The sequence below is a fragment of the Cololabis saira genome, chromosome 8, assembly GCF_033807715.1.
Source record: "Cololabis saira isolate AMF1-May2022 chromosome 8, fColSai1.1, whole genome shotgun sequence".
Lineage (NCBI taxonomy): Eukaryota > Metazoa > Chordata > Actinopteri > Beloniformes > Belonidae > Cololabis > Cololabis saira.
Window position 1 is genome coordinate 6,173,066 of NC_084594.1, and position 24,168 is coordinate 6,197,233.

Genomic DNA, 24,168 nt, shown 5'->3' on the forward strand with positions numbered 1-24,168 from the left:
TTTAAAATAAACCAAGTTTCCAAGGGCTTCGCTAGACTAAAGACTGGGGCACAGATAATGCATCCGAAAAAAATATTTTTGCACATATTAACAAAAAAGCACAACTAGTGCTTTAAAGGAGCTGTATGTAAGAGCAATAATAAAACGAATCATAAAATGACCCCGATATGTCAACAGACATTTAAAAATCATGTTCAGTTCAAATACTTATGTCACTGACAACAGCACTCAAGCCAGGATATTCCAGTTTAAAAAGAGGAGTTGCAGCCCTCAACTGATGTTTATGTTGTCATTTTTTGTTTTGGCCTGAAGCTCCACCCTCCACCTATCTCCCAATCACCAAGTCAGTATTGTTTCGGCGTCCGGGTTGCCAGCTCGGCTCTAATTATCGCAGCCATGACAGCCTACGTTCCTGCTGCATTCTGCAGCCTACCTGGCAACCTCTGGTCGGGGGGAGGAGGGGGAGGGTACACGCCGCTCAACAATATTTTGAAAGTGACTGCAGTACCAGTTTTGGACATTTCTTACAGACGGCTCCTTTAACTATACAATCCCAGATTATGTTGTTGACTGGATCTTTCATTTACCAGCTGAATGAACTGATGCATTTGGCCGACTTGTCAACTTTAGGCCCCGTTTACACGGAGCAAAAACAGAGGCGTTTTCATGCGTTTTGGCCGTTCGTTTACACGAAAACGAAGCTCAAAGTCACCAAAAAACGATAATTTCTGAAAACTCCGGCCAAAGTGGAGATTTTCAAAAACTCAGTTTTCACGTTTGCTTGTAAACGGAGGGAAACGGAGGAAAACGGAGATTTAGGCTCAGAACGTCACATTATGCAACAGAAACGTCACCAGCATCATTTGTGCGACCTGTGTTTACAATTTGTTTGGCCACCGTCAATATTTTCTTTTATTTTACCTGTTTTAAATTCTAAAGTCACACTTAAAAGTAACTCCACTTCTCTGTCACTCCAAACGAAAGACTCTCGTTCCGTCTTGGAAGTAACTGGCAGTCAAAGCTGATTTATGTTACAACGCGCACCGTACGTAGGCTACGCCGTCGATTTAACGCAGAACCATATTATTCAGGCTTCACACGTGTTGATGTGTTGATGTTTTTTTCCAGGATTCCGATTGGCTTGCATAACTTTATGCTTCTCGTTACTCTGCCCCCTGCAGGTTTGGCTGCTCATAGCACCTTAACAGCGTTTTCATGCGGGCTCGTGTAAACAAGGACATTTTTAAAAAAAAATATCAGTTTTTGTAAATACCCGGCTATGTGTAAATGTGGCCTTACTCTAGACTTCTAAACCACTACTGGTAAAAGCAAGAAGGAAGAGTGCTGAATCTTTATGAAACATTTATTAACCACCAACGTTAATGGACAGTATCACACTGATAGTCAACTCACTGAAATTGCCCTTGACTCTCATCATCACTTTGGGTTTTCCCCCCTTATTAATTTAGCTACTTCTAACAAAAGTCACTATCTGCACTGCTAATGTTAATTTTGTTGTCTTGATACGTTTATCACATTAACGTCATAAACACAGGTTGATGTTGCCTAGCTAAGGGCTTACCTCTCTCATTTCTCCTTGCTGTTTTATCCCTTTTGGAGTGAATAACTTTCTGATATCCGTGACAACACTTACCAATTTAACAGTTATAAATGTGTATATTATATACTGGATTTTGTAAATTATAACTTTTATGAAGACAAAAATATTATGAACTTAAAAAGAAAAAAAACATACAGTTTGGTAGAAATGAGAATTTTGTTTTAGTAACTGATTTAATAAACTATAGGCTATGAATTTAAGCATTTCCTGTGTCACTCTGGACACAAGAAGTGCACCTCTAGAGGAACGAAGTGGTATTACAAGACATGCTGGCCACTTCCCACCCACCAGCTCAGTATTACTACTACTACATTACATTACTACAGTCATTTAGCAAACACTTTTATCCAAAGCGACTTACATCTGAGAGAACAAGACAAGCAAGAAATCCCATAGGAAGGTACAGCTGGATCAGTGCTGGTCAGACTGCTGAGAGTTTAGTATTGTCAGTGGCTCGTTGGTCAACTGATTCTTCACTTGTGGCCAAAAGTGGTATTTCTGCATAAACTGACTTTAAAAAGATAAAAAAAAAACACTGCAACAAACACTGGTTTTAGCAAAACAACAAAAGTGCATCTACCTTCTAAAGCTGCTGCTAGACCTTTAGACACATTTACGATATTTTGTTGCCAAAAAAAGTGCAACTTCAAAATAATAGTCCAATAAAAAAGCAACCCTGCTGTTTAATGAGGCTGATGGGGAGTTCACACCCCTCCCCGTCTTCACACGCATGTAGTGAAAAATGAACTACATGACAGGTTCAAACACGTAATTATTAGTCTAGATAATAACACAAGTTCACTGTACAAGAAAGATACAACAATAATATAGGACAGTGTATTGTAATAAAATAAAAAACTATATTGTATTTTGGACTCAACATTCATATGTGGGGGCTCCTGTGGGATTATCAACGGTTCCATTGTGACTCTGGTTACATTTCCCATGTTTTTATGGGTGTTACCTGGTTATTGAATGGTCTTGGGTCCATAATGGGCATGTTATTTAGAGCTAGCTTGGGCTAACCACATAAACAAACCCCGAGGGATAAGTCATGGAGCCAATATGGAAACCATTGACAATCCCATGTGGAGCCAATTTTCCAACGCAATTAGACCCATCATAGAATGCAGGTTGGGTTTCCACTATAAGTTGAAAGATGTTCTCTTTTTGTTGTTTTTTTTTTCTTCGGTTATTCACATAATATCAGAAATGTCTCGGGCATGGTATTTATAACTACAATCTTCTGCGATGTAGCACAGCAGCAAAGTGTTGCAGCAAAAATCAGGGTGTCGTGTCAGAGAAAGGTCCAAAAGAAACTCGCCTTTAAACTGGATTTTCTCAGAGTAAGAACTTTATGATAATACAGGACTGTCTCAGAAAATTTGAATATTGTGATAAAGTCCTTTATTTTCTGTAATGCAAAAATGTCCTACATTCTGGATTCATTACAAATCAACTGAAATATTGCAAGTCTTTTATTATTTTAATATTGCTGATCATGGCTTACAGCTTAAGAAAACTAAAATATCCTATCTAAAAAAATTAGAATATTCTGGGAATCTTAATCTTAAACTGTAAGCCATAATCAGCAATATTAAAATAATAATAGGCTTGCAATATTTCAGTTGATTTGTAATGAATCCAGAATGTATGACATTTTTGTTTTTTTAATTGCATTACAGAAAATAAAGAACTTTATCACAATATTCTAATTTTCTGAGACAGTCCTGTATATCAAGTACAGTAGCTCAGTCACAACTGGAAAAAACATGTTACGATATATCGGTATTGTTATATATCATCTGAATATAGTAAAGTGGGCAACACAGTTGTTAAATCTAAACTTTGTGCGGTTGGAGCGGATTGGGATGATTTTTAAAAGCACAGTGTGTTATGGGTCAATTAAAGAGCCAATGCAGATTCCAGTAATGAAATTCCAACATAATAAAGAGTTTCTATATCAAATTTTGTTGTAATTTAACCAGGGTAAAGAATAAAGTTTGACTTTTGGGTGTGATTACCTGAGAACCGCTCTGATTCGGTTTGTGAACTATTGAAATGTTCAGTGAAGCCTGCAGAGTGTAGACGTCACAGTTAATACAAAGCTTTAACCTGATCCGACAACTTGATTCTCTTAAGTTAAGAGCTCAGTTCAGGTCACGATAGGCTATGAAACTTTGGGAAATGCAGTTGTAACTTGGTGAATCGGGCCAACTGTTTGGACATGGCTGCTTTTCCTTTGGCCTTACAAGCTTCACTCAGGCTCAAATCTGCTGTCCTCGTCTTGATTTGTATTCTCGGCACAAAATTTGGAAATGTACATCTTATTCAGAGTCTGGATCGGGTCAGTGTCAGAAGGAGTCATGATGCTACACAGCCAAAAGTTTTACAATCACCAGATTGACCAGATGGCCAGATGCTTCGCAATTGTACTTTAAGATACAAAAAACAACAGTAAATCTTTTGTTTTGAGTAATATGACCAAGTGATAAAACAATTTTTGGAAAAAGACGATCTTCTCCACCACACCATAACCACAGTGGGAAAGGTCACTAATCTTTTGATTTATTTTAATAGATTTAACTTCAGGCACATGTGCTCTGGATGACCTTTATGCAATCAGATCAAGAAAAGGGAAAAACAAAAAACATAGGGAAAAAAAAGTTATTTTTTTCCATGGTTTTCTGGTATTGATGCACTCAAATCAAAGTATAGTTTCCTCCAGGAAAAAGTATATATCTGGAATTAAAAATACTTTTGATCTGGTACGTACATGCAGCATTTATAAGATGGGAATGTGACGATTAATGTTAAAAAGCATGGGGCTCCCATTAAAGGTATAGTCTGTGATCGTATTCAAAAACATTTATTGTTATACTGGTTGAAATTGTCCTTCCATCCTGAGAGTAGCCAGTGAATAATGTGTTCAGAAAAAGGAAAGAAAAAAATCCGACCTCTCTGACAGCTTTAATCCTGTAAAAACTCTGACCAATCTGTTTTTTGCGCACCGAGTGGCACGGATTGGCCAGAGGACCAGAGGATTGGCAGGGGGGAAAGAACCAATCAGATGCCTTCATTTTAAGTCTCGCCCACGCCCCCCTCTGTCCCATGCGCGCACTCGTCACGTTGAAAATCTTGCCGGAAAACTTCACACACTCGAGTCACGTTTGCTGAAGAATGGCGCAGAAAACGAGAAAACGCAGCCAAAAATATCCCCTCCCCAGTATGGGGGTCTGTGGGGATGGAGGCGTCTCCATCCCGGCGAGGACGGAGAGCGCCGGTGCGGTGGCGGTCAGCTGCGGTGCCGTGCAGGCTCTGTTGCCACGGCTACGGCGTAGCCTACAGCGTAGGGTACGCGGCTACGTGCACCATTCTGCGTTGGTGTAACGCGGAACCATAAATCTGCGTTCAGTGTGTGCTCTGTTTGCTGTTCTGAACTTCTCTGTTGTGCTCATTTTGCTGGGACGTCGGGTCCCTCCGCCGAGACACAACATTTGCGGTATGCGTTCATTGTTGTGTCTAAAAATGATGCGCAGTGCCCACCCAATCAGAAAACGGTACAGATATTCTGTGATATTTTTTTATATTTATAAAAAAATAAAGAGTCCCCATAACTTTGATTGGGTGGGCAGGATGCACGTTTGGGTGGGCACTGCCCACCCCTGCCCCCCCCTAAAACCGGCCTCACTTACAGGTGAATGAGACATGAGGTAGTTTTGTTGAAAATGAACTGTCCAAAATGTCCTGGAAAACTCGACTCCTGCAAATGCGCGTTCCCCAAAGTTTGTGCGGGTGTGGCTTTGGACGGAGCGCTGACGGGAGGGGGAGGAGGGGGCGGGGCTTAGAGGAGGTGCCACTTTCAAATTTTGCTAGCTCTCCAACATTACGGACTATACCTTTAATGACTGGGAACACAATATGTTGTGTACCGAGAACTAAACAAAACAAACAAAGAAAAGCAGATTTAGAAATATGGGTGGGACGTTAAACAAAGGTACTTGTGATCGAGCCAACACTCAGAACATGAAGATCAAGGTGGAGGTCTGAAACGACTGCATATGGAGTAAGTTGTTGGGAAATGCTATCCCTGGAGGGGTTACATGTGCCATCAAGACACTTGAATTTAATTTACACTGGACCATTCCACAACAAAAACATATTTCATTTCCTTTTTCACTAAGTAAAACCCAACAACTTCCTTCGAGCAAGTGAGAGTGCAGAGAGGAAAACTCCCATGTGGTCTGGACCTGCGCTGAGAAGCTCCAGGAGAACTGATGGCAGAGGGAAGTGGTTTACTAACTCAAGTCTGGGAAAAACAAATTATATGGCACACATTGATCACTCACTCACTCACTCATCTTCTCCCGCTTTATCCGTTACCGGGTCGCGGGGGCAGCAGCCTCAGCAGGGATGCCCAGACTTCCCTCACCCCAGACACCTCCTCCAGCTCTTCCGGGGGGAGTCCGAGGCGTTCCCAGGCCAGCCGAGAGACATAGTCTCTCCAGCGTGTCCTGGGTCTTCCCCGGAGTCTCCTCCCGGTGGGACATGCCTGGAACACCTCCCTAGGGAGGCGTCCAGGTGGCATCCGGTACAGATGCCCAAGCCACCTCAGCTGACTCCTCTCAATGTGGAGGAGCAGCGGCTCGACTCCGAGCTCCTCCCGGGTGACCGAACTCCTCACCCTATCTCTAAGGGAGCGTCCAGCCACCCTGCGGAGGCACACATTGATCCAGTTTTGAAATGTTTCCTTTTACATTACATTGTAATCAAGTTATGCTAATATGTGTTGGGTCTTTGCTCCATTTAGTATTAAATCTGAGATAAAAGTGTTGGAATGAACTATTTGTTCTTTGCTTTGGATTGAGGATATCAAATGTACCACTTTAAAACTCATTTATTTAATTATTTTTATAAACTTAACACAAAAAGAAAGGCAATGTGTGTTTGGTAGATAGTTTTTTTGTTGTAACAACGCTTCTTGGCAATAAATCATATATTGTTGGAAAGCCTGTTTTATGATGCGCAGCAGAGCTGAGTATCTGGGTTGTGCCTATAAAGAATTTGCCAAATCTTCTCATAGAGGCTGCCAGGAGGCCTGTCATGACCCGTTGGTGCTGGTGTCGGCAACATGTGTACAGGAAACTGAACATGTAGACGAACGTCCTGTTCAGTGATGAGACCAGATTCTGGCTAAGGCAGTTGGATCATGGAGTCAAATTGTGGAGAAGACACAGAGAACTTTATGCTGATTGCTGCACCGATAGAATAACATCTTTTGGTGGAGGTAGTGTGATGGTGCGGGGCGCCATCTCCCTTACTGGAAAATAGAATAGAATAGAATAGAATAGAATATTTGTATTGTCCTTATACATGGGTACAGTGAAAAGCCAAGCTTGTCATCTTTGGAGGCAATCTCAATGCAGGGAGACACAGTATGGACTGTAGCCAGAGGGGGGTTAGGGGGCGGTCGCCACGGGGCCCACAAGCTCATAGGGCCCAATGATAAAGGCCCTGTTTTGTGTGATACGTTCATATATAATCGTAAATTGTAGGTTCTAATAACGATAAAATGTACATTGTGCGGCCAGTGTAGGCTAATTCTTACTTTACAACTGTCTTGAACGCATTAGGGCTATGAGCCAACGCTGATTGGCTGTAAAGCCTGATTTATGGTTCTGCGTTAAATCGACGCAGAGCCTACGGCGTAGGGTACGCGGCGACGCATATAGTACGTGCACATCGCCGCTTCCCCTACGCCGTAGGCTCTGTGTTGGTATAACGCGGAACCATAAATCAACCTTAACAGTTACAGCCAATTTGCCAACTCGGCAAGTTTGCTGCCATGAATGAGATGAGTGCTAAACTTTAAAAGAGGACTAAGCATATACAAAGTTTTGAATGTTACCCTGTTTTCCCCGTTACCTGGATTATTTTGTTCGCTGCATTGTCTTTGTATCCATCTTAATTAAAACAAAATTTGTTTCCATATACATCCTCATATTCTCTCAGAAACACTCAGCAACCCTTGCTTTTTGTTCCTTTGACGTTTAAAGACATTGGCAGACGTGCTTTTAAGTTCAAAGCCCCATCAGATTGGAACAACCTACCCATCAATATAAGAAAACTCAATTCATTACATCTCTTTAAAAATTCACTATTTTCCAATCTCAATAAACCATGTAGTTGCCTCTAGTGGTATTGCCTTCTCATTTTTATTTATTTTTTATTTTTTAATACATAATGTATCTATTTTGTCATATATTGTACAATAATGATGATGACAATGACTATTATTAATATTGTTGTTCCTGTTGTTATTACTGTGTTATATGCAGTATTTACCTGTGCTCTTCAGGTGTGGTAGGTCTTGACTGGTGTGTGGGCGGGTTTGTGTGTGAGAGCCTTATACTGTATGTTATGTATTATGTATGTTTTATGTGACTGTTTTGTACTGTGTTGTATGTTTTGTGTTGGACCCGCTTGAAAACGAGATGATTCATCTCAAGGGGCTATCCGTTAATAAAATGTATTTATGACAACACTCAGCTTGGGTGAGCTGTTTGTGCCAGAGTGACCAACATGACCACGTTGGCTGGTTGAGGAATGGGATGCCATCTCACAGCAGTGGCCAGCATGAGGAAGAGGTGCCAGGCTGTTCTTGCTGTGTTGGTTTCTTCAAAACGCTACTCAGGCTCCTGTTTGTTAAATTGATAAATTGTTAAATTGCCACAGTTACCGGACGATGTACCGGACCGTCGTGGTGAAGAAGGAGCTGAGTCGAAAGGTGAAGCTCTCGATTTACCGGTCAATCTACGCACCTACCCTCACCTATGGTCATGAACTTTGGGTATTGACCGAAAGGACAAGATCGCGGATACAAGCGGCCGAGATGAGTTTACTCCGCAGGGTGGCTGGACGCTCCCTTAGAGATAAGGTGAGGAGTTCGGTCACCCGGGAGGAGCTCGGAGTCGAGCCGCTGCTCCTTCACATTGAGAGGAGTCAGCTGAGGTGGCTTGGGCATCTGTACCGGATCCTCCTGGACGCCTTCCTAGGGAGGTGTTCCAGGCATGTCCCTCCTCCCTAGGGACTCCCCTCAGAAGAGCCGGAGGAAGTGTCTGGGGTGAAGGAAGTCTGGGCATCCCTGCTGAGGCTGCTGCCCCCGCGACCCGGGAACGGATAAGCGGAAGAAAATGAGTGAGTGAGTTAAATTGCCAATATGTGTTGTTTCTTCAAACTTGAATCATCCAATAGTCAAAGTTGTTTGGGATTGGCAGAGAACATTTGGCAAATTTTTCATGGGTCCATTGATTTCCAAGAAGCATTGTTACGCCAAATAAATAATATACCAGACAAATCTCCCTTCTTTTCGTGTTAACTATTTTAGCAAAGCAAATAGTTGGAGGAACTAACAGACTCAGATAAAGTCATCAGTTGACTACGTTAATGGAAATCTTTGATGACACCAGCCAACATCTTTTATGTCTCTTGGCTTGGTCTGTTCTTTCCCTGGGGCTCTCTTTAATATTACATGAATGATATTTTGACACAAAACGTACAACCTTGTTTCAACAGATGGGGAGGCCTGTTCCTGCACCAGAACACACTGTGATTCTCATAAAGTATGAACCTTCCCAGTTCAGCTTGGAAACACTTGATGGGCCTGACCTGTTGGATGAACTGGAACGTTCTCTCAATAAACTCAACTCAACTTTTTTTTAAATTTTTGGTCAAGTTTAGAGCAAGAAGGGCAGAAAAGATGTGACACAGGTTCACACAGGCATTAAATTCACACTCGCCAGCCATTCAGACTCAGTCGTCCTTAAAGGGACATTTCAGATGGTGTAGCCCCTTTTTATTCCCAGCTGGTTTGCTGCTCCCATCGGCTATTTAACCCTTTCCAGGCTTCTTCACATTGTGCAGGACTTGATAACCTGCTGTTGCCTGGAGCTCAGCTCTCTCATATTGTGTTATTTTTCCAATATTGATCAATCATTTTCTTTAAGTTGTTTCAGTTTCTAATTTAAGAATTTCTTTGTCATTCCAGTTCCTGGCACGTTTTATTAAAAAATGTTCTGCGCTCCTTAATGATTGCTCTGATGGACTGTATGTTTTCATGTGTTAGGTTTCACAATGACCATGTTATAATTTACTTTACAGCATCATCCTCTCACAACATGATAAGCTGTGAGCTTTGTGTCGGATGCAACATTAAAAGGAAACAATCTTACAACACGAGCCGTTCCCACTTTAAAATTTTGAACGCATTTAGATAGACCTTCCACCTTCGTAACATACCAGTGGCCTCTTCACTCTTTTTTATCCAAACTTTCTTTATTGGTTTTTGTACAGAACCAAACAGAAACACAAGCGCTGAGAACAACAATTACATCCAACAATAGTTCTGTTATAACATTCCCTCAGATTTCCCTGATCCCATCTATATCAACCCCCCCCGCCCCCACCCCCCTTTATGTCAAACCATTCAAAAGTTATGGCAGACAGTAGGGACTATCAAATATGGACCATATGGACTATTTTTGTGCATGTACGTCAAACCGTATTGTGGGGCTTGAGGCACAAAGTTTTCTGGGGGCGCTGTTGAGCCATTAGGCCACGCCCATTAATGCAAACCATTAAATATCAAATTTTTCGCCAGGCCTGGTGTTGCGGTTTGGTTTGCTAGGACCCAAATGCAGGAGAGAGAGGGAGGCTGGAGGCAGGAGTTCTCAAAAAACAAGGGTTTTAATCCAAAAAGGTAAAAACAAAGCGCTGCAGAGCAGGATCAAAAACTAACAGGGATCAAAGACCAGGAGCACATGGAGGGAAGAACCAGTACGGGCCGACAGGGAACCAAGGAATGACAAGACAAGATATACTGAAGGGATAACGAGACATGACGGGACACAGGTGCAGACACAATCAGGGCAGATGGGACACAGGCGGGGCAAGACAGAAACTGAAAGTCACAAACTGGGGGGAAGTGTCAAACCCTGACACCTGGCTTGCGTGCAAAATTTGGTGACTTTTGGGGCACGTTTAGGGGGGCAAAAAAGGACCTAATTTCGTCGGAAAAAAAAAATCCTACAGCTACAATAGGGCCTTCGCACTGTCAGTGCTCGGGCCCTAATAAAAATAATAATGGGGGAGGGGGCTACTTTCTGAAACAATGAACAGTGAGTCAATGTATACCAGGAAAGGCTTCCATGTCTTGTAGAAGGTGTCTAATGAACCTTTCAAGGAGAACCTGATATTTTCTAGTGTAACACACTGCAATACTTCCTGAATCCATTTATTATGTGTAGGTGGGACAGAATGAGACCATTTCAGAAGAATGAGTCTTCGAGCAAACAGAGTAGAAAATGCAATGATTTTCCGTGCAGACTTAGGGACAGCCTCTCCACTCTTGTGCGTTCAGAGCTCACTGGAGCTACCGTGCAGGGTGTCAAAGGTTTGAAGAGGCAATGCCAAGTTACACTGCAAAAACTAATTTCTAATTAAGAAAAAAAAACTTAGAATATTAGAAGACTATTCAGATTACTTTGCTAGTTTAAACAATTCTACTTACCTAAAGTCCACTAAGCTCAAGATATATTTGTTTAAAATAAGACAAGTTTGACTAGATTTATGGAAAATTATGCTTATTTCTGGAGGGGCTGTTTTTGCAGTAGGGTTGATGCTGTTTGTGTTGGACGTTCTGATTCAAACACAATAAGTCGCCATACATTCCTTCTTTCTTTATTTTGATAACCGAGAGTTCAACGGCAGTGTAAAGTATATGGCTTAAACTATTAGGATTTAACACTTTGCCTTTTCGTATTGTGTTCTTCATAAGTAAGGCCGTTGAGAAGGATCTGTAAAATAAACCTTTCCCATGATTTCCACCTCGTTTCCACTTTGTCCGTGTGGGAATCCTACCACGATAGCTGCCAGACAATGTGCTCGTTTATTTACCAAACTGACGGCTTGTGTTTGAGGGCACTTTGAGAAAGTAAATCTCCGGGGTCATGAGGCTGCAAACCCCACACATTCACAAAGCTCTTTGATGTTCCGAGGTCTGCCAAGTTTGGTCAGTTGACCGCCACGTTATAAGAAATATCCTGAAGAGACGGAGCGCAGGGATCTACAGGGAAAAGGATTGTTCGGAACAATGCGCTGTTGTAATAATCCACTGAAAATAACATGTTTAACAACGGATCTGAGATTTTGACATAAAGTTGGAAATAACCGTTTGTAAAGATCCTGCCAGAATGAAAGTAAATACAATCCTTGGCAAATATGATTAAGTTTGAGTGAATTCCTTTATAATTCTAAACTAAACTACTTGCTGATAGGATGTTGTATTTTTATTTTATGGCGCTGCCATAAGAAGTCTGAGGTGTTTACAGAAATGTAAAATATACGTGTGGTTTGATAAAGATCATTGCCTCTTAAAAACAGATCGACTTCAATTGAGAATAAAATAATTTTAAGATGTCATAAACCCATATTGTATTCATCATAGAGGATAAAAAAATACCTTAAATGTCAAAAGTGATTTTACAATTACATAAAATATGCTATATTTCCTGAGTATGAACTCCATGGTAACTTGTCTAAAACACTTGGGACGCGGCAGTAAAAGGCTTTAAAAGTACAGCAGGTATAAAATGGCTACAATGATGTAATATTCTGACAAACAGGAAAAGGCAATCATTTATTGGGAGTATTTTAATTAAAATAACCTACCAAAGCTGGATTATATAAATATGAAGATCCTCTACCAAGTAATATTTATATATGAGAACCTTTTGCCTTCATTACAACATTAAGGGCCAAATCCACAAAAGGATTGCGCGGCTTTTGCGGCCGCTAAACCGGTGCAAATGAGACAAAAAGAGAGCGTCTAATTCACAAAGCACCCGCAAAAGGCGAATTGCAGCACAAACTGCGCTGCCAAGCAAATAGTGGCCTTTTGCGCCTGTGCCATTTGCATGCATGTAAATTAGGTGATATTCATTCGGCGCAAAATTGCCCCCTTTCTATGCAAATAAACCTCATTGCAAAAACCGTCTAATTCACAAAGGCCAGCGCTATTTGCCACACGCAAAAATAGTGGAGCAAATACCGTCTTTTCGAAGCGTGTACTAACTGCGCGCAAACTCACTCCTCACTCCCCTCTGTCTCTGTTTCTCTCTCTCTCTTCAATATCATTCAAGCCTGTGTGATACTGAATGATATTAACGGTGAAATCTACATTCAGACATGACTGTAGACAGTCAGATCAAGTGGGGTTGTGGACTTATCTCGGATTTAAAAATAAAAATAACAGGACGGAGCTCAGGATTCATCCATACAGTAAGGGGCTGCTTTATTACAAACAATTCCACCATATAAACATATAAATCTAGAATGTGTGTGTTTAACAGCTGACCTGTAGGTGTGTGTAGCAAAACACAGAACATGAATTACCATTAGATCCTGATCTGATCCCGATCCGGTGTTAATGAAGTTACTGGTGCTGTGCCTTGTGCGTAAATGCGCACAGCCCCTTAACATTTGACATTTCATTAGCTTATGTCATACAGACACTGAGGTCTTTCGATGTGTGTGTGGAGATGATGGCTATGTTCTACACACGGTGGTGGCCAGTGCACTTTTTTTTGCTGCTGTGTGTTGGGGGGGCAGCCTTGCAATCAAAAACACCAGGCGACTGAACAAACTGGTCAAAAAAGCGTGCTCAGTGTTGGGCAGGAGTCTGGACCCGCTAATCTGTGGTGGAGAGGGGCACACTGAACAAACTGAGTGCTATAATGCAGGGGTTCTTAACCTTTCTGACCTTGGGGCCCAATTTTTTCAGTACAGAGTTGCCCGGGGCCCATTAAATATTAACACTGTATAGCAGGGGTAGAACATCATAATATATATATATATATATATATATATATATATATATATATATATATATATATATATATATATATATATATATATATATGTATATATGTGTGTGTGTGTGTGTGTGTGTGTGTATATTCAAGTAGCCTCATAGTTGTATCAACATCTGCATCTGACTGTTATATTAAAAAAAGTACATATTTGCCAATTAACATGTTTAACTTGAATTAAACATATTTTTTTCTCTTAAAAATAAAGTAGATTTTATTTTACTTTTCAAATTTTATTTTATTTCTCTACCAGCAGTTTGAATTTCCCCTTTTCTTTGTTAATTGTCTCAACACATTTTTATACTAAATTAATATAAACACATCTTAACAATTTAACAGTTTTGCAGTTTCTCTTTCTTCCCTTCTTATAATCGTATGCCCCCACTTTCTGTTGTTCAGTGAGAGAACTGAGCTCTAACTTCTCCTGTCAGGACTTTAAATCTGGGCTGGATGGAGTCAGGTTCTCATATGCATGTGGAGGTGCTCATTGATGAGCCTGAAACGATATTTAGTTTTAATTATGTTCACTGTGGAGAAAGTTGCTTCACAGCTGTATCTGGACCCAAACATGGGCAGGATGGTCAGTTTATTTTTCCTGTGACTTCAGTTCAGACTTGAGTGGATATGTTTGATGAAAAACTTTGTGTTTTGTTTCAGTGGCGTTTCACTTTCGCACTTTGAACGCCTCGGCCTCTGAACGTATGAGACACTGGTTTTGTCCCAGTGGGAAGACTGAACCAGGATGAATCTGTCCATTCCGGGTTGCATATTTAAAAATACAGCGAGGACAAAACTTAGTTTGATTTTACTTTAAGTTATTTACACTAATACGTTGTCAGGACTCAGTGTGTCGGGTTTCATCCGAGCCTGATCATCTGAGACAGGCAGAGCCAGGACCGCAGCTCTCTGGTCGCGCTGCAGCAGTTACTTTCCGATGCTTTTTCGAAAGCCCGAACAGTCCACTCCAGCAGACACGACAGCCCACGCATCTACATCTACCATCCTTCAGCAGTAACGACGGAGCCCACCGCCCGAGCGGCAGCCTCAGCCGACCTCCCCGGCCGCGGGGACGCGTCAGGGTAAATGATCACGCCGCGCTCGCTCGCTCAGGGCGCAGACCCAAGTAATCGATCCCTAATCCTGGCGGATCTAAACCTACTCTGTGCAAAATGAAGGATTTACTCTGTAAATACACACCATTTCTCTTACTATTACACGTACAGCTAGCTGAGTGTCTTCTTCTCCTCATTTGGTTGGGAGTTGCTATGCAGTCCCGCGGCCCTCGCGGCCCACACGTACAAAACTGAATTTTTTTTGGCGGCCCACTAGATGGCGCTCGCGGCCCAGGTGTGGGCCGCGGCCCTATGGTTAAGAATCACTGCTATAATGGACAATAGCAGACACCCTCTCCACAGCCTCCTGGAGCAACAGAGGAGCAGGAGCTGCAGCGGTCGCTCCTCTCACTGCGCTGCAGAACGGAGCGGTTCAGGAGATCCTTGCGTCCCCGCAGCAATAAGACTGTTTAACTCGTTCTGAACTCAGTTTCACACACTCACCTCTGCCACAACTGGACTATATTTTAGTTTGCACTTTACATGATATTTGTTTAAAAACCTTATATTTCATGTTTATTTTAATATTATGAATGTGCTTTTATTGTCTGAATGGAAGTGTGGTTGATTTTTAAGTTTATGTTTTGATGAGCTGCTGGACGGTTGAATTTCCCTTTGGGGATGAATAAAGTTCTATCTATCTATCTATCTATCTATCTATCTATCTATCTATCTATCTATCTATCTATCTATCTATCTATCTATCTATCTATCTATCTATCTATCTATCTATCTATCTATCTATCTATCTATCTATCTGCATGCAAAATACTAGTACAAATACGTGAAAGTTGAGGCTGTTGTGCTCTCTGCAGTTTTCATTATGGACCAATCTGTGTGCTGAAATATGGAGAACACTGGAAACAGCTCCGCTCACTTACTCAGACAAGTGCAAATTGCACTCAGCTGCAGAACTTTATGGGCGTGTTTGCGCTGGTATATCATTAGAGCAAAATCTTTTGTGAATAGGACCTTAAAGCGGGGCAAATTGCGGGCGCAAATGCGGCGCAATTCACAGCGCTATTTGCGGGCGCAATCTGTTCTTTGTGGATTTGGCCCTAAGTTGCTTAACTTCAGACGTCTAGAATTGGGATTTTTTTATGTTTTTTTTTTTTTTTTGTGTCCCTAAGGGTCTTTATTTGAAAATATTTTGACAGGAAGAGTAGATGCAGCAAAGGGTCCCAGGCTGGGAGTCAAACCTGTGCAGGAGGACTGTAGCCTTCACATATTGAGTGAGCTTCTAAGACATTGTACCCAACTCTTCTCCCAAAAAAGACTCAACTTCCTTCACATTGCGAGGGGGTCTCGGGTACGAATGTGAATGTGAAACATTTTCTTCCATTTCAGTTTTGATGGAGGACAACTACCGTATTTTCTGGACTATAAGCCGCTACTTTTTTCATAGGTTTTCAACCATGCAGCTTATACAAAGGTGCAGCTATTCTGTGGATTTTTCTTCCACCGCTCGGGGCGCTCTAACTGGAATTAGAATCAAAACTAAGACAAAATAAATGCAAAGAAGAATATGCTACTTCTTCTTTAGCAGATAGAAGTAGGTAGAAGCAGATTTCAAACAGATAAATAGATAAATAGAAATAAATACCGGTTATTTTCTCTTGGTTCTGTCCCGTTTTAATCAGTAAAGTTGCTGCCGTGTTAAAAGACACTGTTAGGAAAGGAACTATTTAGGTACAAACATGTACATCATTTACAGTTCAAAATCCTTCTGTACATGTAGTAAATATCTAATCTAACAACATAAATATCTGCAGCTTGCATATCTTTTTTTTTTTTTTAAATAGAGCGGATGCGGCTTGTATGCAGGTGCGGTTTATAGTCCAGAAAATATGGTAGTTGTGCAGCAATTCATTTCGACTTTTGGAGCTATTTATTTGTCTAATATATCTTTACCGGTGGCCTTGCCTCAGCTGAAGAGAGGGAGCCCCACAGCATCATGCTACCGCCACCGTGCTCTAGTATTGGTGCGGTGCTCCTTAGCTGATGCCCAAGTGCTAGAATGAAAGCAGTTCAACATTTGTCTCATCAGAGCGCGACTAACTGAGTTTTTTGACATAGTTCAAGGGGGCTTGCATTTTCTTTTTTGTAAGAAGCTACTTCTGTCTTGCTACGGTACCCCACAGCCTTGATTATGAGACATGGGGTAGATTTTGGGGACTAAAAGTCACATGCAAGGACGGATCAGTACCTGCTAGAAATTCTTGTTTTTCGGCCTCTTTGTAGCCTCCCTCAGAAGTTTTGTCCTCATCCTCTCATCATCTTTAGAGGGTCATCCTGATCTTTGCAGGGTCTCTGCGGTGCCACGTTTTGTCCAACTATTGGTGGTGGTTTTGACAATGTCCCATGGTGCATTCAGTGACTTCGATATTCTTTTACCTTTCTTATCGCCCCCGTTATGAAAGGGCGTTTGTTGGAAGATCAATTTATGTTATTTTTATCTTCCTACTTTAAAAACCTGGGTGTGTAGACAGTTTATATCCACTGCACATTCAAATTCAAATTCAAAATTCAAAATACTTTATTAATCCCCCAAAGAGAAATTAATTGCTAAAAAGAACCACCATAGCTGTCAACACGTGTATGAAGTTCATTGGATATTTTAAAAAGCGTATTTGAGATGCAGTGTTTCAAAGAAATAAATACATATGGACAGCAGTTCTTTAATCTGCAGAAAAATTACTTTTTAAAAGTGTGAAATTCAGAATAATGTTACTCAATGTCAAAATGCAAAGACTTTGTATATCTCAACATTTCCAACATTCCATCAAAAGTCTCAGATGTTGGATGTCCATGATCTTTGGGCCTCAATTAAAACTGAAAATGTGCAAAATGTTGCATGTGAAAATCATGAAGTGGGCTCAAGAATACTTTGGGAATTCACTGAGAATACACCGTCTTCCCTTCCACAAATGAAGGTTATGTTATGCAAATAAGAAACTATGTATAAACAATATCCAGAAGTGCTTTTAGAGCAACATATATGTGTACTTTTGTCAAGATGAGGTCTATTTCAGAGAAGGCCTTGCATCTTTCAGCAAGACAAAGCTCCACCACTGACCGCATCCATTACAAATGCATGGCTTCGTGGTAGAAGAGTCTGGGTGCCGACGTGGCCTGCTTGCAGTCCAGGCCGTTAGATAAGATGGAATAACACAACAGCAACAATCAGCAGCTATGCAAACTGGAATAAAAATAGAATTAAAATTATTATCTGTGCATTATCTGACCGGCGCTTCTGGAGTGAAAGCAGCAGACTTGGTCACGGTCATGACTGAGTAGACAACGGGTGAAGGAAGTGCATCAGAACTGGAACATCACACATCCACTCCAGAAGACCGGCCGCATGCTCAACAGCACCAGTGGGAGTTACATTTTCTGCATGCACTGCTCTGAGAACAGAATAAAACAACTGGGAAAAGGGCGTATAATTTAGATATTTAACTGACACAACGGGTCTGTTTTTACTGGAAGATGAAGAAACCGCAAGCTCCTTTTTTTTTGCTGCCTCTGACTTTTTTTATTGGAAAAAAAAGACTGGTGCATTTGTCCTTTTTTTTTTAAATCAAAGAAACTTTTCGTGGATTGTTTTACATCCTTCACATAAGTCCATGTTTTGTTAAACGCCAAACCTCTGCACCACAAACATAAAAAAAAAAGTGTCTGTACAATTATCTGAAATGACCCCAGTTTGTGTTCCTGGGTTCTGAGGTGACTGACTTGGTAAGTGCAGCATCTTTGATGATGATGACGTTCACCTGGTCTTCACAGGGCAGTAATCGTTACCACATGAGCACATCTCCCCCGAGGTCGTTGTAATTGGGCTCCCGGGCTGCCGCTCGGTCGGCGTCTCACTATCTCGGGTGCCAAGTTGATTTTGGGATCACATCTATAATCTTCTGTAGGCTTTTAGACCTGCTGCTGATAAACATCTGGAGGGTCTTTTTCAGTGTTATCTTGGAGCACATGGCACCCATTTCAGCAAAAAGCAAAGCTCTGCAACGCAGATTGATCTCTTCACAATAGATGTTTTCCCAGCGTGACAGTCAATGCCAGATGCCACGAAGTCCAGAGACTTTAACGCCTCCTCTGGGTGCAGTCAACATAAGCAGCCGTGTCCTTTTACACACACAGATGTTCCTGCAAATTGTTTTATGATACCATTATGAGCCGTAGAAAGAGGACTACAAATGCCTTTGAAACATTTAAGCATTTGAATGATTTATTTTTATATTAACAAATGAATGCAGCCTAAGAGGGGCACAAGCCAGTGTCTTCCTCGTGCCGGTCCCACGCCCGGATAAATGCAGAGGGTTGTGTCAGGAATAGGCCTGTGTTGAAAAAATAAATTTCCCAATTCTAAATCGATTCTCATATTAATTCCTAAAAATCGATTCATATGTCTAAAGAACGATTTCTTTAAAATGTTTTTTTTATTTATGTATTTTTTTTTTTCATCATTACATTACAACTTTTGGTTATTTTTTTGTTTATCCCCATAAAGGAATGTATTGTTGGACACGAGAATAACTGCTGCCATGTTTTTGCCTTTAAATATGTTTAAAGGTATGAAAACATTAAAGTGTTAGGTTATAATTGCATAAATTGTCTATATTTCATTACTTTATATACTGTCTTGGGGTTACATTTGCAAAAAATGCTAAAAACCAAATGCTCAAAAATTAAAAACCAAAATAGACCAAAAATGGAACAAATAAAAACGGAATGTGGGAAAAAATAAAACCGATTTCATCCGTCTCTGTTTCCTCCCTGGATCTGTTTGGTAATTCTACTCCACGATGTTTCTGAAAGCAGTTCTATCAGCATTCTGGGAGCTGATTGGTCCTTACAGCATCATTAGCTGCAATACTTGCTGTTTAATCTCAATATAATACTAGTAGTAATATTTTGCATAACTACAGTCATATAATTCATGCAACAGCTCAAAAATCAGTTTTAATAACACTAACCCAAATCAATATCGGAATCGAATCGAACCGAATCAAATCTTGATAAACGATTCTGAATCTTAAGAATCGGAATCGAATCGATTCTTGACATTTGAATCGATCCCCAGCCCTAGTCAGGAAGGGCATCCCATGCCCAATAAACAATGATGCAAGTATCAAAGTCTGACTTGTTAACTATAGGTTAGCAAGAACTGGCACCAGTGCTGCTAACCTGCAGGAGGAGGAGGAGGAGAGGAGGAGGAAGGCGTGTTCAGTCGCAGAGAGAAATGAGGAGAGTCGAGAGGTCAGGACTGAGAGTAGGGACTCTGAATGTAGGGACTATGCCAGGAAAAGTTAGAGTTGGGCCCAGTCCCAATCCCCCCCTAGTCCTACTTTTCAGCACTACCCCTAAATTTTGCACGTTCCCGTGAGGGTAGTGGTGTCCCAATTCCTCTTTTCACCTAGGGGTAGTGCTGAAAACGACGGGTAGTGGTTATGAATCTGGTCCTTCACAGCTAGGGATTTCGGATGCACACTAGTTGACCGAGGGCCAGAAAAGTTTCCCAGAATGCTTTACGTCATCATTTGCAGACTGAATAAAAAAAAAAAAACATGGCGGACATTTCTTATTTTTTAGTGAATAAAATCAATATTTTGAGTTAGTTTCTGCATAAAAATGCGTTTTGATTACATTTCTAGCAAGAAATATATATTTTACTTTCATAATATTTACTCAGTGAATGTACATAATCACTCGCTTGCTCGTTGTTGAGAAGTCTTTTTCAAACCTCGCCAGAATAAAGGCTGATTTATGATTCCGCGTTACACCAACGCAGAACCTACGGCGTATGTTACACGGCGACGCGCGCCGTACGCCGTAGGCTCTGCGGCGATTTAACGCAGAACCATAAATCAGCTCCCGAGCCGGCGGCTCTTCTCATCTCGAAAACTTCGGATCAAATTTCTTAACAGGCGTTATTTGGATAAACTGAGTCCAGGTTGGGGATCTTAACGGTTACTTTTACGCCTGAAAAAATATTAAAACTTAATAAAGTGGCATATTAACAGCGCTACAGCTGAAATTAAAACAGCTTTTATCTCTGGCCTTCCTGATACGGTGTGACGTTTGTGCAAACGTAACTACGCAGTCGCTTACGTACCCGAACGTAAACCACGCAGTGACGTAGCAAGTGGTGTCCTAATCCCTAGGGAACATTACAAGGACATTACACCTGTGGCTTCATTTTTAGGGCTAGTGGTAGAAAGTAGGGGGTGTATTGGGAATTGGCCCTTGGTTGACACGGTGCAGAGACCAGGTGGAAAGGCAGCAGGGCCTGGAGCCCGGGGGCAGGATCTGAGCTGTCCTATCACGGTGCTGATGGGAACAGGAGTGGAGTAGGAGGTTTCTTGAAAGAGGAGTGTGTTGGGAATGTTATGGAGGTGAAAAAGAGTGTCGGAGTGACGAGTCTAAAGCTGGACAGTGAAGGTTTGTTGTTTAATGTTGTCAGTTTATGCCACATAAATCCTGGAGTGAGTTAGATGACGGGATGCAGAGCATCCCCAGATGTGTGAGAGTGGTGATGCAGCAGACTTCAGCGGACATGTGGGTGCAGGGGACAGAGGTGAGGAGGAGGTGATGGGCAGGGATGCAGAAAGACAGATGCTGGTAGACTCTGCAAAGAGGATGGAGATGGCTGTAGTGAATACTTTCTTCCAGAAGAGGCAGTGATGGAATCTTTTTTTCTCTCGTAGCTTAACCAGGACGTTTTGGGAAGCTTTCCAATATTGGATAACTTATAATGATCAATCCATTCCCATTCTTACATTTGAAAGCATTAAAGTTGGTTTACAAGTGGAGGACAAAAAAATAGATTTTGGGATTAATAATTTAATTATATTGGCTACATTTTTTTATTCATAAATGTCGCTTTTTGAAAATTAATCCAACGAAATAATTCAGTACAAAAAATATTTAAAATCTTGCACGATTCAAAAAGCCCAGCATCTCCGGAAGTATCTTTGTTCCCTAATTCCTGACTGATCACTTGCGTTTTTTCATTCTTTTGGTTAGTTTGTTTATTCCTTTTTTTCTTTTCGTGTGTATCTTCTTTGTTTGGTTTTACTCATTGGTCGCTCAGTGCTCTTTGATGAAAATGTTTTTTTTTTGGAATGTACAATGTGCCTTATTTTTTTGTAAATTCAATGAGAAAATGTAAAAAAAAGAAGAAAAAAAAGAGGCAGTGATGGAAACTGGAAAAGGAAAAGTGTTGTGCTGCTTTCAGGGAGGAGTTGAGATAACTGGACGACGACAGCTGATGTGATCAAGGAGACGGGGAGGAGAGAAGACCAGGTGGTGAAGGAGGAGGTGCGGGAGTGTAGACAAAGAGTGTTACTGAAGCTTGATTATGAGGAAGTCGGGATTCACCGTCTCACCCGGCGACACTTTAACACGGGAGCAGGAATCAAACCACTGGCTTTCAGGGCACACGACTCACGACTACTCCACACTCTCCCTTAAATCCACTCCGGGGCAAAACAAAATCCCATTTTTTAAACATTTTGATGTCATCGCTGAGGAAGAAAAGCATGCGGGTGCTGGACCTCACCAGAGAACTCACGACAAACCTGCACTGCTGCACGTTTCACTTGGAGACGAGACGTTTGTGTTTGTACAAACAAGCCTCATAAAACTATCTTTCCTTCACAGTCCCACCAATAATTACACTTTTTCATTCTCACCTGTGTGAAATTATATTTTGTCATATAATGCTATAATACATATAATCTTTGAATTAGCTGAATTTGAATTAAGAGATTTGTAATTTTTTTATTTTTAATTTTTTTTCCATTTCATTTTTATTTATTTATTAATTTTTTTATTTTAGTTTTTTTTTTCCCGTTTGTTTATTTGTTCTGTCTTGTTTTGTTTTTGTCTGTGTGGACACAGCAGGACCTGCTTGCATTTTATTGGACAATTAATATGATACTTGCTGATTGCTTTGGGTTTTTTTTGTACATTTATGTTGAAATTTAATACAAATATTGTTCAAAGAAAAACAAAATTAAGAGATTTGTCTTTAAACCACACTGACAAAAACTGGAAATCTGTCCATCATCTCCATCTATACCTGCTAGAGACTATGCCAGTCCTATTCCCCCCAGGACAGGCCACCAGTCCATCACGGGACCACATACAGGCAAACAACCTGTCACTGTTTTGCTGTTTTATCCGGAAACGTACACGTGCTGCAGAAGTGTTGTTGTTGTTACAGATGGACTTTTCCATGTGAAAATCTGCTTTTCCTGCCTCCCCATGTTCACTTTACATAACATTAAGACAATAAAATGTATTAAAGCCACATTGACTGTGCTGTCATTGCTGGGCGGAGATGGTTTTATCTCACATTACGCTACACTGACACTCAGAAGTTACTGATGTGATCCAACCATCGGTGCAGCGTCGCCATCCTCCTGCTTACCTGTCGTAGAAGTCTTCTCTGTAGTAATCATAGTCAAACTCGTAGCCACTGTCGAAAAAAAAGCACAATAGAACATAGTAAATACATAATGAAGTAAACCACATTTGAAAGGAGCCGTGGGAACAAAAACGTTTAGGAATTTACACAAACTGCACAAATGAAGAAGAAAAAAATGACAAAAGAGGCGATAATTACAAACTGTGTGTGGGAGACAAAGCAACCACGACATAGTTCCTCTAACCCCAGGAGATTTAAAGAAGCAACGCAAATCCCCGAGACGGCAGAGGGATTGGTAACCGACACAGACCCTCAGAATGATGGAGAGAATATTTAACAGTAAGTGACACGGTTGATGTTGAATCACGCTGGTGTTATTCAGCACAGACGGGCATGTTCTCAACACTGGCGCTAGTACGCATGCACATATACTTATGTCAGGGATGAGCAGTAACTCAGTCAAGACTTTAAGCAGAGTTTGGGGAGCGAATAAACTCAAATAAGTCTTTAAGTAAAAGCTACACGCTAAGGAGTTACTGGCGTGCTCACTTTTTACATCGCAGGTCTAAAACCTCCTTAAATCAAATCAAATTACTGCAACATGACACTGATTACCAAACCTAAATTAACTTCCTGGTAATTCAGATTTTTATTATTTTATTATTTTTTATAACTACAAATGCATGGAGTGCTGCTGGGTGTGAGAAAAAAATGTACAGTAAACTTCAGGTGCTGTTCGGCATGGGGATCAAAAAGATTGAAAAACAATTTAGAAAAACCGAGGCACTCAAGAAGATAGAAAATATAAAAAGCCTTTATTAAATCATGGCTTTGTAAAAGTTAAAAAAAATGCCTTTTTGCGTTTTTTAACTTTTACAAAGCCATGATTTAATAAAGGCTTTTTATATTTTTCTATCTTCTTGAGTGCCTCGTTTTTCTAAATTGTTTTTCTTATATAAACTTATAAAGTTCTTTAAACTTTCCAGTAAAATAAGAATAAAACATGTACTGAGTTTGTTCTATCCACCGGTTTTTAAAATTATTGTAAAATAGTTACTGATCAAAAAT

At 40.8% G+C, this 24,168-nt stretch overlaps 1 protein-coding gene across 3 annotated transcripts in view; it reads right to left on the reverse strand.

The window, feature by feature from the left end:
• raly (RALY heterogeneous nuclear ribonucleoprotein) overlaps nucleotides 1-24,168 on the reverse strand; it is a 191,444-nt gene that overhangs the window by 48,589 nt on the left and 118,687 nt on the right. For all 3 annotated transcript variants that reach the window (XM_061726625.1, XM_061726623.1, XM_061726624.1), the window contains exon 4: nucleotides 23,104-23,151. In XM_061726625.1, coding sequence (XP_061582609.1) covers nucleotides 23,104-23,151 — 48 coding nt within the window. The remainder of the gene's footprint in view (nucleotides 1-23,103; nucleotides 23,152-24,168) is intronic.